At 38.4% G+C, this 15,618-nt stretch overlaps 1 protein-coding gene across 1 annotated transcript; it reads left to right on the plus strand.

Moving 5' to 3' along the window:
• Window positions 1–10,082: 10,082 nt before the first annotated feature.
• Window positions 10,083–13,168, plus strand: LOC142525874 (uncharacterized). The gene is made up of 7 exons (XM_075630160.1): window positions 10,083–10,565; window positions 10,625–11,132; window positions 11,445–11,686; window positions 11,788–12,084; window positions 12,210–12,353; window positions 12,474–12,789; window positions 13,104–13,168. The coding sequence occupies exons 1-7, from the start codon at window positions 10,083–10,085 to the stop codon at window positions 13,166–13,168; spliced, it is 2,055 nt and encodes a 684-aa protein (XP_075486275.1).
• Window positions 13,169–15,618: the final 2,450 nt, after the last annotated feature.

The raw sequence follows: 15,618 nt of genomic DNA on the forward strand, positions 1-15,618 counted from the left end.
ATTAAGGGTTAATTCACTAAATTATTTAAAGGATTAGTGAGGCTTTTAAGGGTTATTAAGTTACCAGATAATCAACATTTCCCCTCCATTTATTAGTGAATTTTCGGCCCCCCTTAGTTGCTAAATTATCCCTTGCCAACCCAACACATTTGACCCTTTCTTTGTATTTAATTAGTAGGATAATTCTTTTATTTTTGGGAGCACCATTTAATTAATGATCAACCTTATCCTCACCTAGTCTAGATGTTAATGGATCGGCCACCTCACCCCAACATGCACCAAAAAATCATTTGATATCAAACTAGAATTCAAAATTCAAAAGGTGGAGACTTGGTCTTGATTCGTTCCCTATATCTTGCAACCATTTCCCTCACTCTCTTAACCACCCTTTCCCCTCCCTCATCACCGAATTAGAGAGTATTTCAGAGTGGAAAAACCGTGATAATTCAGTGGGAGATAGGAGAGAAAAATCGAGTAAGAAGAAAGGTAGAAAAGGAAATAAGCGCTCCACCTCCTCCGCGCCGAGTCGTCGTATTCTTTTCGTTTTTATTTCAAACGATAACCAAGGCATGTCTAGATTCTTTCAAACCTCAATCAAGTCATATTAGCAATTATTTTTCAGTATGTGATCATGTTTTATCAAGAAAAAAAAATCGAGATGCATGTCCAAATATTTTCGAAACCATGGTGCAGATTTTTTTTGACTTTCCTTGGCAAGCTTCACGTTTCCTCTTGTTTAGTGGTTTCAGGTGGATGGTTCGACTTCAGACTCCCAAGGCGACATCTAGACACGTAATAGGGTGCATTAGGATCATGTTGGTCCATTCAAATCAGCCCCATGCATGATGGAACCGAAAATGACAGCAGCATTCCTCCACTGCCATTTTGTGCTTCGAAATTTCAGATTTTTCTATCAAGGGATTGAATCTGATCATGGCTGCCACAAGGCCCGTAGCCATGGTTAGATCGCTTTCCTAGCATGTCTAAGACGTGACTAAGTCGCCATTTTGGTGGCTTGGTCCATGGTGGATCGGTTTTAAAATAAAACACCAGAACAGCCCCTCCCCACTTTCGGTTTCCTTTTTTTTTTTCAGCTTGTGTTGTTTCGGTTTTTGGTTGGTTTGGTATTGATCTTGGTTGGCCTATGGCCCTTAGCCACGGTTCATACCATGCCCCAAGATGTCTAGATCGTGCCATGGTCAATCAAATGGCCACTGGAACGATCGGTGACAACTAAAACAAGAACAATGCCCCGACGTTCAGAATTGTTTCTCGGTAAGAACTTTCGGTTGGTTGCTGGAATGAGGCGAATTGTGGCTGGCCTAGGGCCCTTAGCCATGGTTCAAATCATTCTTTGGGATGTTGTTGAGAGGCTATGGTCGGTGGTTCAAGCCCCAATGGCCAAAAGTCTCGCAAACGACGCGATGAAAGCGAAGTTGCTGCTGCTGGAATTTACAGCAAGTTGCTGTGTCGGTTTAGAGGCTCGTTCGAGTTCTCGGTTGGCTTTTAGCCAATGGCCTTGGACTGGACAGTGCCTCATTGAGTTAGGAAGGTCGTGTTTTTGACCGTTTGTGATTCGGATCATTTTTGAGGTCGTACGAGAATTTACGGTGCGATGTGCCAAATTGACTCTCGAAAGAGCGTTTCTTGTTTTGGCCTCCATTTCACCTAGATTTCGACCCTCATCATTTTAGGAGTATTAGTTCATAATTTTAAGCGTATTTTAATCATGACTATACGTTGGTTCAGTGTCGGTTCGGGTTAGTTCGGAGTCATGATTAAATACGAAGTCGTTAGACGTAATTGTCGCATTTTCAAACTTAATTGCATAGTTTGGTCAAGTTTAAGCTATTGCATATTTTCATGACATAGGTTGCAGCGAGCCTGGGAGCGATCCAATCCAGTTGGTAAAATATACAGGATATTTTCATTATGCCATTTAATTATATTACGTGCATGAAAATAGAAAATACTTATTTTTGATATTTATGTGATATTGCTTGTGGTCAATTCACTATTATGGGAGCATTATTTTATACGATCGCCAGTGACCGATCAGTTCAGTGTGGTACCACCCGGTCGCCAGTGACCGGTCAGCTCAGTTCAATTTGATACTCCCCGGTAGCCAGTTACCGATCAGTTCAGTTCAGTGCAGGGGCCACAGGCGTAGACCATAATCTCAACAGAAAATTTTTACCAGTTATTTCAGTACAGGGCTCCAAGGAGCAAACATTTTTTATTATGATTTCAATTCAGTTATGCACGTATTATAATTGCTCAGTACAAGTTATCTTCAGTATGCCTCATGACATGATATTTTATCCCATGCACATTTTACTTCAGTATTTACTCGTTACCTACGATATTTGCATGCTGAGTCTTTAGGCTCACTAGACTTGATTGTTGTAGGTACTGATGAGGCCAGGGCCGAGGGCGGGGACCAGTGAGCCAGCTTGGGGCGGTAGTAGTGGCACCCGAGGACCTCAGTTTCAGCACTTGCCATTTTTTATGCTCAGACATTTTATTAGCTGTTGAATATTTTTAAATTGTTATTTTCGGCAAACTTTATTTTCTTCCGCTGCTATATTTTTTTAAAACATTGAACTTGATTCATCAGTTGATTTTATGGTTGAGACACTCCATTTATTATAAAAGAAAAATTTTTAATTTTTCCGCAAATTTTCAAGCAAAGAGTTTCGGGCCTCGACAATCTCATATATCCCGATCGAATCTGCAATCATTGGTTCATCGAGGGTTGCATAATAATTCGATAACTATGTGATAACTATAAATAGTGGCATCACATGTACGGTTGGAGAAACTCCTTCTCTAACGTGCATCTCATAATCTGGTCAGAGATTCCACGCACTATAATTTCATCAGATCACATAGGATATCCACACCCGCAGGTGAGCGGTGAATCCCCGGCTACAATGCACTAGCTCCTGTATGTGTCACAACTGTACCCAATCTCGCCACCTGATGACTCTCCTGGAGCCGGTAAACGAGTGAAAGCACAACCCTAGCATATAGAGCCTCAGTGTTGTCCCGGGCCGTAAGGACTAATGGTGTACAATCATAACCACGAACTTTTCCTCTCGATGAATGATAACCACTTGGAAAGTCTGAGGGAGGGTTGTTCGGTATAATCATCATATGACTACCCATCTGCATGTTTGGACATCTCTATGCCTTACCAAGAAACGCAGTACACAACATCACAGATGCTAGTCTCGAGCTCAAGCGACCTTTATCCATGTTTTAGACGGCTAAATCGACTAGGAACGAATTTAGATCATACAGTGTTTACAAACGAGTTTCAACATCGAATTACGATTCATTTGTATTAAAGTATAATCAAGGTATTTATCTATGTTTGATAACATGAGTACACAGATAAATAAATAACAAACCATGGAATAATAAATTATATTAAAATAAAGAGTGTTAATTACACCTGAGTCAATAAAATCCCTAGCCAACAGTTGGCTTGCAGGACATCTACTCTAACATACTTATATCAGAGCGCGCAGTTGAGTGAAATAACAAGTTTCTTCTTAGTTACAGGTAAAAACTCTATACGTATCACATGTTATACTTTCCACCACAACAGAGAGCAGCGGCTTGAAACTCTATACGTGATACATATTTTGCCTTCCACCACAACAGATAGTAGCGGCCATGAAATGCGTTCTTCTCTCCACCCCAGCAGAGAACATAGCTCACTCCTGGCTTGATTTTGTTCGGAGCTTCTGATTTCTTATCTCCACAGCGTCGGCGACAAAAGGGCAACAACGAAGGTTGGCTTGCTCTGTTATCCACTTCTATCTTCTTGCGGTTTCGTGGTTCTCGACCCTCGTGTGTGGCGTTCTCCTTTGTTGGCATTGGAAAGTTCCTACTGTGTTAGTTTTCTCCCTCTTATTTTTTTGTACTTTTTCCCAATTTTCCTTCATTATCGGCTTTGTCCTCTTCTTGCTCTTGTTTGGGGTTTTCGATTTCTGGAGGTGTATTGTTTTTGTTGGGTTGGTTTTCTTTTACTGTGTTTTGTTTTGTTTTTCTTCATTTCTCTAACTTCCTCGCGTCTTCCCCTGTATTGCTTTTGTTTGTTGTTCCTGATTTCATGACATGCTCCGCTGTTGCTATCCTTGTTACTCGAGAATTTCAGTCTCATCACCGTCTTCTTGCTTAACAAATCCTTGTTCTTGTTTGGGTTTTTTGATTCCATCACATGCTTTGCTTATGTTGGTTAAAGACTTGAGGTATTTTTTTTTTACAACATTGTCATTGTCATACACAGCGGCCTACACTTCTTTAAATTACATTGAGCTATCCCTCAACAGTTTAATATACGACAACATATGGTATATAAGATGACTATTGTTATCAACGAAACACTGAGAATGATTTCACACAGATTTGCCTGTAAAACAATGCCCAGTTCATTATTACCGATGGTTAGACCATAGAATGAATAGACAAGCGACACACCAACTATACTTCCGTTCGGGCCGTTGTCAATCATGTGCCTGGATCCAGCAGTAAACCATTCTTGTTTAGCAACGAGCTTTGCAGTGTATATAAGTTGGCCAAGAATCTCACAATGCTTCTTTTCAACATACGGAACATACAAACCAAAACAATACAAATAAAACTCGAGAATCGGGCCACAATTTCAGAGCCTCGAAAGGGCAAATTTCAAGTGTCCGAGTCAAATGAATTTTAATCCAACCCATGTGACCGATGTAATCGTACAAAGGCAGTCATAGCAACCTTGGAATTCCCCTCAAGTCATACCTTACTTTAGGACCAGCTATATAGGTTTTTTGCTAAGATCTCCTCTTAGGGCAAGGCTGAGTTTCTATTACACACTTTGGATAGCTAAGTATAACACAACAATATTCTTGTTTGCATGCCAGCTAAGCTTTATCAGACATCAGTGCTCTTGTCTTCGACACTTCTTTGGTTGTAAATTGCCTCACAAGTTTTTTAACTCATATTTAATTATTTATTACCCATTAACAAAAAACAAATTATTAAATAAGACCTACTCAAATATAAACACATGTTTACTTCCTATTAAAAAAAATATAGATGATTAGATGTTGGTCTATTAACCTGGCTGAGACATCTCAAGAATTGAGGTTTCCTTTCCTAGTATATATATATAATTGGTAATGGAAAGATATTATGCCTCACTAAAATCGAAATTTTGTTAATTAAACAATATTTTTTGAAAATAATAATCAAAAGAATGTTAGGTCACGTATATTTCAAGTAAAAATAATAATTAGATTTGAAGTATTTAACCGAAGTAGGTAACATAATTTTCTTTACCCATGTTCGTAATTCTATCAAGCAAATGTGGTTTGGTTTTTGTCTAGATCGCAAAATCCTTTTTATATATTTATTAAAAAAATAAAAATTCAGTATCATTAAAAAAAGGAAATTGGAGAAAAATCCATATTTCAAAAAAAAAAAAAAATTTACAACCGATGAAAATATTCTCTGCATTTTTGAATCAAGAAACTTCTTGTTTAAAAAATACATTTTTCAAATATATTTGATTGTTTTCAAATAAACATGAGAAGATCAATTTAAAAAAAAAATATTTCACCAAAAATATTTTGCTAATTGCCCGATTTTTAGTCTATTTTTCAATAATTAAAATTTGCAATTCTTTTTGAATACATTTGAATAATTAAAATTTGCAATTCTTTTTTAATTATTCAATAAAAATATTTTTCCTAGTTATCCTCGGTGTCCGTTACCCATTCGAGCGAAAAATGCAACTTAAAATCTTAATGCATGAAACTTTAAAATATCCATACAATAACACCTAACCATGCAATATTAATAAATTAAATTCATAAAAATCATTGAACACCTTAGATTGCATTCATTCAGGCTACGTAGTTCGAATTTTATTGACCTTACAAGTTTGGTCTAGTTCTTTGACAATTTCTTCAACTGCTTCTTGTTGAGGATGCTGAATTGAGGTAGAAGGTTGAGTAGCAGTTGAGCTGGATGTCACATCAGTTGGCACTTGTAGATCAACCATTTGTTCAAGGTGCAACTGGGTCGTTTCAGCTTTATTTTGTTGGCCAGTCATGGCAGTTGACTGAACCATTGCTTCAATATTTTCCAACATAGCCTCCGAGGCTAGTCGTTCTGGTAAGCTCTGGTCTTCAACTATCTCAGCTGGTTGAGCAGATTCAAGCTTCAGCTGGATGTCCATGGCAACTGATTGGATAACTTCGTCAATATTGGCCAGTGACAACTCAGCGTCTGTGTACAGTTGAAGACTATCTGGAGGGGATTTTGGAGGAGCAGAGGATGAGGATGGTTGATCATCCTGAGGGATAGGCACAATTACTGGCTCAGAGCTCTGTTCATCAAGTGCTTCCTTGGATGGTTCTGACTGAACTCCAGATGACTGAGCCTGTTCCACAGATGTTGGACTTTGGGAATCAACTGGTATATACAATTTTTGATCCATTTCCCATGCTTTGTTATTCATTTGCAAGGATAAGAGATCTGAGTCTAGCTGCTGGAAGAGGACTCTGACATTGTAAGCAGTTGGACTGATCGGATCATAGTTCTGTTTCAGCTGAGCTGTTACTTCAACCAGCTTCTTCACGCGCATCAGATCAAAGAAATAAGATCTCCTCTCCAGTGCCTGAGTCATGGTGACAGCCTTTACTGTCTTCAGGACCAATGTTTCCAGAGTGATGAATTCATTTAAAACTGATTTCTTCTTTAATCGTCCGGCACACACTACAGTCCGAAATTTGACCCATTCATCAAAATGTTCCAACTTCGATTCAGCAAACTCATTTATTTCGTTCCAAATGAGATCAATACGAGTTTGAATCGAGTTGGTTGGCGTGAGCTCTTCAATCATCTTTCCATTGCCTTTCAGATCAATTAGGGCATGAGAGATACTCAGCCCAGAAGTAGTTGCATCCACCTTGTCACGTATCGCCACGCCTTTAGGTCGAGCGATTAGCAGTACAGTTGGTCTGGTGACAATGATAGATGGTGCTCGGACTCCAACAAGTTTAACTTTTCACCAGATTCGGTGACTATCTTCAATGGAGGCTCAGTTGGCTTCTTCTGCTGAGTCTCTTCAGCTGTTTGTGCAACTGGAACTGCTCTAATAGGTATAGCAGTTAAGGGTGGTTCAGCTCCAGTTGGCATCAGCTTTTCAGCTAGAATGACTTCAATAGCAACTGATTTGGTCTTCTGAGACCTCGGCTTCTTTACAAGTTTTTGAGATGGTGTTTTCTCCGATTCACTATCACTGACAATCAGTTTCCTCTTGATTGTCAGTTTCTTCACCAAGTCTTTGGTTCTAGTTATCTTCACGGATTTGGGAGTTGCCATCATCCCAATCTCATGTTTGATTTTGTTGAACTTCTCCAGTGAAATGTCCAACTTTGTCTTTAGTGGCTGAACATTTTTGGCATTGAACACCTTGAACTTAGATGACTTCTCAGTTGAGTCATCAACCATACCAGAATATTTCAGCAAATAGCGGAGCAGCAAAGTGAAACCATTCTACTGCTTCGAAGATTGAACCACATTTTTCAGAATGTTGAAAATAATGGTAGACAAGTTTAATCTTCTTCCGTCATTATTGTTGTCATAACTTGGAATTTTTCAAGGGTGAGGGCAGCAAATGAACCTGCCTTGGCGAGAACACCCTTGGCGACGATATCTGTCAGCAGTTGTATCTCTGGCTTCAACTCTTTTTTGGGATCAGACACCGTGATCTTTCTCCCATCAGTAGACAATAAAGTCTGCATCTCCTCAATATCAGATAGCTTTATCTCAGAGAAGTTAGGTAAGCCATCAGTTGGTAGTTGAAAGAAATCGCTGAAATAGTCTTCATCCACGATCAGCGACTGATTGTTGATGGTCATGACTGTAATATCCCAATCTTTTAGCATTTTATTGTTTATGATGTTATTTTTGGTTGGGTGTTTATGAAATATGGTTATTGGATATTCATGGTTTATTATTGTAATGGATATTGATATGGTTGATGGTTGAGATTATGTGGAATAGTTAAAATATGGTGATTGTTTATGGTTATTGTTTTGGTATTATGTTCATAGTTGGTGATGATTAAGGAAATGAATAGGTAGAATAGAAAGTTGATTTTGAGTCAAATAGGAAATTGAAGTGCAGAAACGGTATGGAAAATATGGCAGTAGCTGTGATTTTTAATATAATGTTTTGTATATTGATCCAATTGATATGAGGCCACATCCATTAGAAAGATAAGATATAAGGCTATAACTTTCATGCTCTGAGTTTTGTTCAAATCATTATGGAAGACGAGCCAAAAGTGGCCCGAAGTGTGTCGTGTGTATCGTTGTTCCTGCACTGACACATGTTTGGAGAATGAGCATAATTCTTTTCTCAGACCTTCAAATGACATGAGGCCAATTGGAGATGCAAGAAAACACATAGAGCTACAACTTTCATGTCGACCACTTTTGCAAATTCGGAAGCTAAAAATGAGTTTTTCGACAGAATGTGGCGCGCATAATGCGCCAGAACTCGCGCATATGCGCCGGAAGGGCAGAACAGGGCCGCACATATGCTCCCAAAAAGTCGCGCATATGCGCCCGACATCCTGTATAAAAAAAATAAAACACTTTTTTTATGGATTGGAAGGCTTATATACCCATTTCTAGATACTTCTCCACACTTCTCTCCTTTTCCCTTCCTCTCCATCGGTTCTAAGCTTCCTTCCCTCAAATTTTCTCTCCAACATTTCTTTACTTCAAGTCAAGGATTTAAGTAAATTTCTTAGCAGCATTCACTAAGTTTCCAAGTTTTAAGGTAAGACTTCTATATTCTTAGAATTGGAAGGGTTTGAAGTGATGAAGGGTTAAGTTGAATTGTTGATTTCTTAGATTAATGTTGATGATTGTTGGTTATTATTGTGTTTATTGTTGTAGGAAGCATTCAAGATCATCATAACCATCATTTTCTTGTAGGTTGTAAGTAGAAGCTTCATTTCAAATACTCACATGATATATATGTATATAAGCCATGTTTGTTGATAATTAACTCCTTTCATTGGTAATTACTTGTTATTTATGTTGTTATGTATTCATTGTTTAAAGATTATCATTGACTTCATTGACAAAGGAGCTAATATTTCATTGTTTCCACCAAGTGTTTGTGAAAACGCCTCAATGAAATTTTCTATGATTAAAGCCAAGGAATGATAGCAATTCATGCATGTCATTGGCCAATCACATGATTATGAGTATCTCTCACAGTTTTGATATATTTATATATCAAAGAGATACTATCCACGGGTCACACGTCACAGAACTATCATTTTCTTTTCTTTAATTCATGCCATGAAATACCATCTATATTAATTTGCTACCTAATTTTAATTGAAGATGGTATCATTCATTGTTCAATGCCATTGATTCATTGTTTAATTGACATTGCTATAGCCATGTTTCAAGCCAAGCCAATGTATATGTACTTGTTATGTATAGCTTTCTGCTTACTGAGTTTTATCTCATTCCAGTTAATGTCATGTGATGCAGGTGATAAAAAGTAATGAAATGGATTGTCCGAGGCGGAAGAAGTCATATGGCTCATGGAAAGGGAAACTTTTGAACTTTTGTCATGAAACTTTTATTTTGGGGTATATTGAACATTGGAAGTGTTAATATTTTTGTATTTTGCAAATGAATGATGGGAAAAATTTGTGTTGGCTTTTGGATTTATTTTGGATGATATTTTGTGAATGGTTAGGCATACTAGTTTTGAAAAATATTTATGATACATATGGTATATTGTTCTTTTCCTTTTCAATGTTAAGGCTTCCGCGTATGTCATTTCTTTTAAATGTTATTGTAATAGGAGTGAGGTGTTTCAATTGGTATCAGAGCCAAAGTTCTTCGGACCATATATGAATTCTTCTACCTAGGACAATCCGATATGTTTTCGTGCATCTATTGATTTTAACATTGAGCATTGATTCCATTTCATTGCCATTGATGTATCATTTCTTCCTATCTATGTTAAAGTGAGCATATGTGTAGGATATGCCTCCCAAGAGAAAGAGTATTGAAGAGGATGATAGGACCCCTGATAAGACTGCAAAGGTGGTAGATGAATTCAGTAAGTTATTGAAGGAGCAAGCAAAGGTCCATGGCGAACAAATTCAACAGTTATTGAGCATGCAAACTACGACCCATGGTCGTGGCCAAGGAAGAGGTCATGGCAGAACGGAAAGTTCTGAAGATGGTGCTTATGATCGTTTCAGACGTATTAACCCTCCGGAGTTTATCGGTGGTCCCGATCCACTAATGGCTCTGGAATGGATCAAATCATTGGAAGCCATATTTGATTATTTGAAGTTCACTGACCAAGAGAAGGTAAGTTGTGCTGTGTTTATGTTGGTCAAAGCTGGTCGTATCTGGTGGGAAGCCACCAAGGTGACAGTTAATGTTCAAGAATTAAAGTGGAACGAGTTTAAAGATTTATTCTACGCCAAATATTTCTCGAGCGAAGTCAAGGCCAAGAAGGTGAAAGAATTTCTTGAATTAAGCAAGATGCTATGTCTGTTACTGAGTACACCCTGAAGTTTGAAGAAGGATGTGTCTTTGTTCCTTTTATTGCTGAGCATGATAAAGATAAAGGTGAACACTTCCTTCGTGGATTGAAGCCAGAGATTCGAAGAGATGTGCATATGTCTAAGGTGGTCACATACCAGGATATTGTTGAGAGGGCCTTGCTCGCTGAGCACGATGAGCAAGAGATCGAGAAAGAGAGGCAGCTAAGAAGGCAAGCTTTCCAAGCAAGAGGCCAAGGTGCAAGTGCAAATGTACGAGATGGCCACAAAAGTAAAGGTAAAATGGAGCAGCGTAATAAACTTACTATGCCTTCTTCTGTTACTGAGAGACCGTTGTGTCCCAAGTGTGGAAAGCCACACAAGGGTGAATGTTTGGTGGCTAGTGGACGATGTTTTAGATGCAAGGAGATGGGGCACATGGCATTGAAATGTCCTCTCTCCTCAGGCAAAGGAAAAGTCCAAGGCAGAATTTTTGCTATGACGAAGGAAAGTGTTAATCCTGATTCTTCTGTTATATCAGGTAATTTTTTAATCTATGGCAAAGAAGCAATTACATTGATTGACACTGGTGCAACCCATTCTTTTATGTCTGAAGTGTTTATGCATTCTATATCTGTTGAACCTACTGTTATGCCATTACACTTCAATATTGTGTTGCCCTCTGGGGATGAAATTTGTCCCACTAATATTATCAAGGCATGTCCTGTACAATTGGGTGCGAGATTATTGTTTGCTAATCTTATTGTTATTCCGATGGTTGCATTTGATGTTATATTGGGTATGGATTGGTTATTTGCTTATCGTGTGGTGATCGATTGCGTGGGCAAAACAGTGAAGTTTTTAGCTGATGACCATGATAGTGATGTGTTTGTTGGTCTAGGCTCTTCGATGGGTATTCCTATTATTTCTTGCCTTCAAGCTAATAAGTTGTTGCACAAAGGTTTTATGGGTTTTCTAGCTTCAGTGGTTGATGTGCAAAAGGAAAGTAATTTGCAATTACAGGATATTGTTGTGGTTAAGGATTATCCTGACGTGTTTGCTGATGATGTGCCTGGATTACCACCTGATCGAGAGGTGGAGTTTGTTATTGATTTAATTCCAGGTACATATCCAATTTCCAAAGCTCCATACAGAATGGCTCCTATTGAAATGAAAGAATTGAAGACTCAATTCAGGAGCTATTAGATAAAGGTTTTATCCGACCTAGTTCCTCACCGTGGGGAGCTCCAGTTTTGTTCGTGAAGAAGAAGGATGGATCATTGCGATTATGTATTGACTACCGAGAACTCAACAAGGTAACAGTGAAAAATAAATATCCTTTGCCACGTATTATTGATCTTTTTGATCAATTGCAAGGAGCAGCAATATTTTCGAAGATCGACCTTCGGTCTGGTTATCATCAATTGAAGGTGAAAAAAGAGGACATACCGAAGACTGCTTTTAGAACGAGGTATGGCAATTATGAATTTTTGGTGATGTCATTTGGACTAACCAATGCTCCTTTTTAGTTTTCATGGATTTGATGAATCGTGTCTTTAAGCCGTATTTGGATACTTTTGTCATTGTTTTTATTGATGACATTCTGATCTACTCAAAGAAACGAGAACTTCATCGTGAGCATTTGAGGATTGTGTTGCAGCTATTAAGGGATAAGCAATTGTATGCCAAGTTAAAGAAATGTGAGTTCTGGTTGGAGCAGATGGCATTTTTGGGCCATATTGTTTCAAAAGAAGGAATTTTGGTAGATCCTTCTAAGATTGAATCTATCAAGCAATGGTCCATTCCAAAGACAGTTTCAGAGATACGGAGTTTTCTTGGTTTGGCAGGGTATTACTGATGGTTCATAGCCGACTTTTCAAAGATAGCTTTGCCATTGACAAATTTGACACGGAAAGCTACCAAGTTCGAATGGACCCTTGAGTGCCAACAAGCGTTTCAAACATTGAAAGATAAGTTGACTTCTGCCCCTGTTTTGGTACTTCCTTGTGGTACTGAAGATTTTGTTGTATATACAGATACTTCCAAGCAGGGGTTAGGTGCTGTATTGATGCAGCGTGAGAAAGTGATAGCTTATGCTTCTCGTCAGTTGAAGGAATATGAGAAGAACTATCCCACTCATGATTTGGAGTTGGCGGCTGTGGTTTTTGCTTTAAAGATTTGGCGGCACTACCTTTATGGTGAGAAATGTGAAATATTTACAGATCACAAAAGTTTGAGTTATTTGTTTTCGCAGAAGGAATTGAATATGCGGCAGCGGAGATGGTTGGAACTTGTGAAAGACTATGATTGCACCATTAGCTATCATCCTGGTAAAGCTAATGTGGTTGCGGATGCTTTGAGTCGCAAGTCGAGTTCTTTATTGGGTTCTATGATTTCTAAATCTTTGTTGCTTGATTTGCAAAGAAATCAGATCACTTTGGTATCTCCAGGTACAGTGGCTCGATTATCTGCATTTGTTCTCCACTCAACCTTATTTGATCGAATTTTGAAGGAACAATAGCCGGATGCTCAGTTATTAGAGTTGAAAAGGAAAAGCGATCTGACAGGAGTTTCTGAGTTTGGGTCGAATTGTGATGGGTTACTGACCTTTCGAGATAAAATATGTGTTCCGTTGGGGGATGACATTCGGAAAGACTAAAGAGGTACTTCTTGAAGCTCATACAGTGCCATATTCTGTACATCCCGGTAGTACCAAGATGTACCAAGACCTTTGACGTCTTTACTGGTGGCCAGGTATGAAGAAAGATATCATGTTATTTGTTTCTGAATGTCTAACCTGTCAACAGGTTAAGATTGAGCACCAAAGACCGGCAAGATTGTTGCAATCCTTGCCTATACCGCAATGGAAGTGAGAGCACGTAACTATTGATTTTGTTGTTGGGTTACCAAGGACGCAGAAGGGCTTCAATTCTATTTGGGTGATCGTGGATCGATTGACCAAGTCATCTCATTTTCTTCCTGTCAAGACGACGTATTCTATGAATCAGTATGCCGAGGCTTATATTCAAGAGATTGTGAAACTTCATGGAATACCGGTATCGATAGTTTCTGATCGTGATCCAAGGTTTATATCAGAGTTTTGGAAGAGTTTGCATCGAGCCTTGGGAGTACTGCATACCATCCTCAAAGCGACGGTCAATCAGAAAGGGTAATCCAAATTTTGGAGGATATGTTAAGAGCTTGCACGATTGATTTCCCGGGAAGTTGGGATTTTAAGTTGCCTTTGGTAGAGTTCACATATAATAACAGTTTCCAGTCTTCAATCGGCATGGCACCTTATGAAGCTTTATACGGAAGAAAGTTCCTTTGTATTGGGAAGAGGTAGGTGAAAGAAAGATGTTGGGCCCAGAGTTGGTTCAACAAACAATAGATGTTGTGGCATTGATCCAAGAAAGAATGAAGACAGCTCAGTCTAGACAGAAGAGTTATGCTGATGTTCGTCGGCGGCCTTTGGCATTTGAGGTTGGTGATCATGTATTTATCAAAATAGCTCCTCTCAAGGGAGTTATGCGATTTGGCAAGAAAGGTAAGTTATGTCCTCGATATATTGGGTAATTTGAAATTCTTGATAAGATTGGAGATCGAGCCTATCGTCTTGCATTACCACCGGACTTGGATCGAGTTCACAACATGTTTCTATGCTTCGTAAGTATATTGCTAATCAATCTCATGTCCTTCGGTACGAGTCATTGGATCTTTTGCCTAACCTAAGCTACGAGGAAATTCCGGTTCAAATTCTTGATCACAAAGTTAAAGTGTTGAGGAATAAAGAAATTGGCCTTGTCAAAGTTCTTTGGAGGAATCATGTTATTGAAGAGGCAACATGGGAACCGGAAGAGGAGATGAAACATCGTTTTCCGAATTTATTTGACGGTAAGCAAATTTCGGGGACAAAATTGTTATAAGGAGGGGAGATTGTAATATCCCAATCTTTTAGCATTTTATTGTTTATGATATTATTTTTGGTTGGGTGTTTATGAAATATGGTTATTGGATATTCATGGTTTATTATTGTAATGGATATTGATATGGTTGATGGTTGAGATTATCTGGAATGGTTAAAATATGGTCATTGTTTATGATTATTGTTTTGGTATTATGTTCATATTTGGTGATGATTAAGGAAATGAATAGGTAGAATAGAAAGTTGATTTTGAGTCAAATAGGAAATTGAAGTGCAGAAACGGTATGAAAAATGTGGCAGTAGTTGTGATTTTTAGTATAATGTTTTGTATATTGATCCAATTGATATGAGGCCACTTTCATTAGAAAGATAAGATATAAGGCTATAACTTTCATGCTCTGAGTTTTGTTCAAATCATTAGGGAAGACGAGCCAAAAGTGGCCCGAAGTGTGTCGTGTGTATCGTTGTTCCTGCACTGACACATGTTTGGAGAATGAGCATAATTTTTTTCTCAGACCTTCAAATGACATGAGGCCAATTGGAGATGCAAGAAAACACATAGAGCTACAACTTTCATGTCGACCACTTTTGCAAATTCGAAAGCTAAAAATGAGTTTTTCGACAGAATGTGGCGCGCATATGCGCCAGAACTCGCGCATATGCGCCGGAAGGGCAGAACAGGGCCGCACATATGCTCCCGAAAAGTCGCGCATATGCGTCCGGCATCCTGTATAAAAAAAATAAAACACTTTTTTTATGGATTGGAAGGCTTATATACCCATTTCTAGATACTTCTCCACACTTCTCTCCTTTTCCCTTCCTCTCCATCGGTTCTAAGCTTACTTCCCTCAAATTTTCTCTCCAACATTTCTTTACTTCAAGTCAAGGATTTAAGTAAATTTCTTAGCTTTATTCACTAAGTTTCCAAGTTTTAAGGTAAGACTTTTATATTCTTAGAATTGGAAGGTTTTTAAGTGATGAAGGGTTAAGTTGAATTGTTGATTTCTTATATTAATGTTGATGATTGTTGGTTATTATTGTGTTTATTGTTGTAGGAAGCATTCAAGATCATCATAACCATCATTTGCTTGTGGGTTGTAAG

Source organism: Primulina tabacum, chromosome 15 (genome assembly GCF_025594145.1).
Source record: "Primulina tabacum isolate GXHZ01 chromosome 15, ASM2559414v2, whole genome shotgun sequence".
In the NCBI taxonomy this organism is placed as follows: domain Eukaryota; kingdom Viridiplantae; phylum Streptophyta; class Magnoliopsida; order Lamiales; family Gesneriaceae; genus Primulina; species Primulina tabacum.

Excerpts from the sequence above, each read along its gene's own strand:
- LOC142525874 (XM_075630160.1), top strand. The coding sequence starts at position 10,083 with ATGCCTCCCAAGAGAAAGAGTATTGAAGAGGATGATAGGACCCCTGAT. Across the intron at positions 11,133-11,444 it reads TGATTCTTCTGTTATATCAG|TGAAGTTTTTAGCTGATGAC; the intron begins GTAATTTTTTAA and ends TGGGCAAAACAG. Across the intron at positions 12,085-12,209 it reads ATGGCAATTATGAATTTTTG|AAACGAGAACTTCATCGTGA; the intron begins GTGATGTCATTT and ends ATCTACTCAAAG.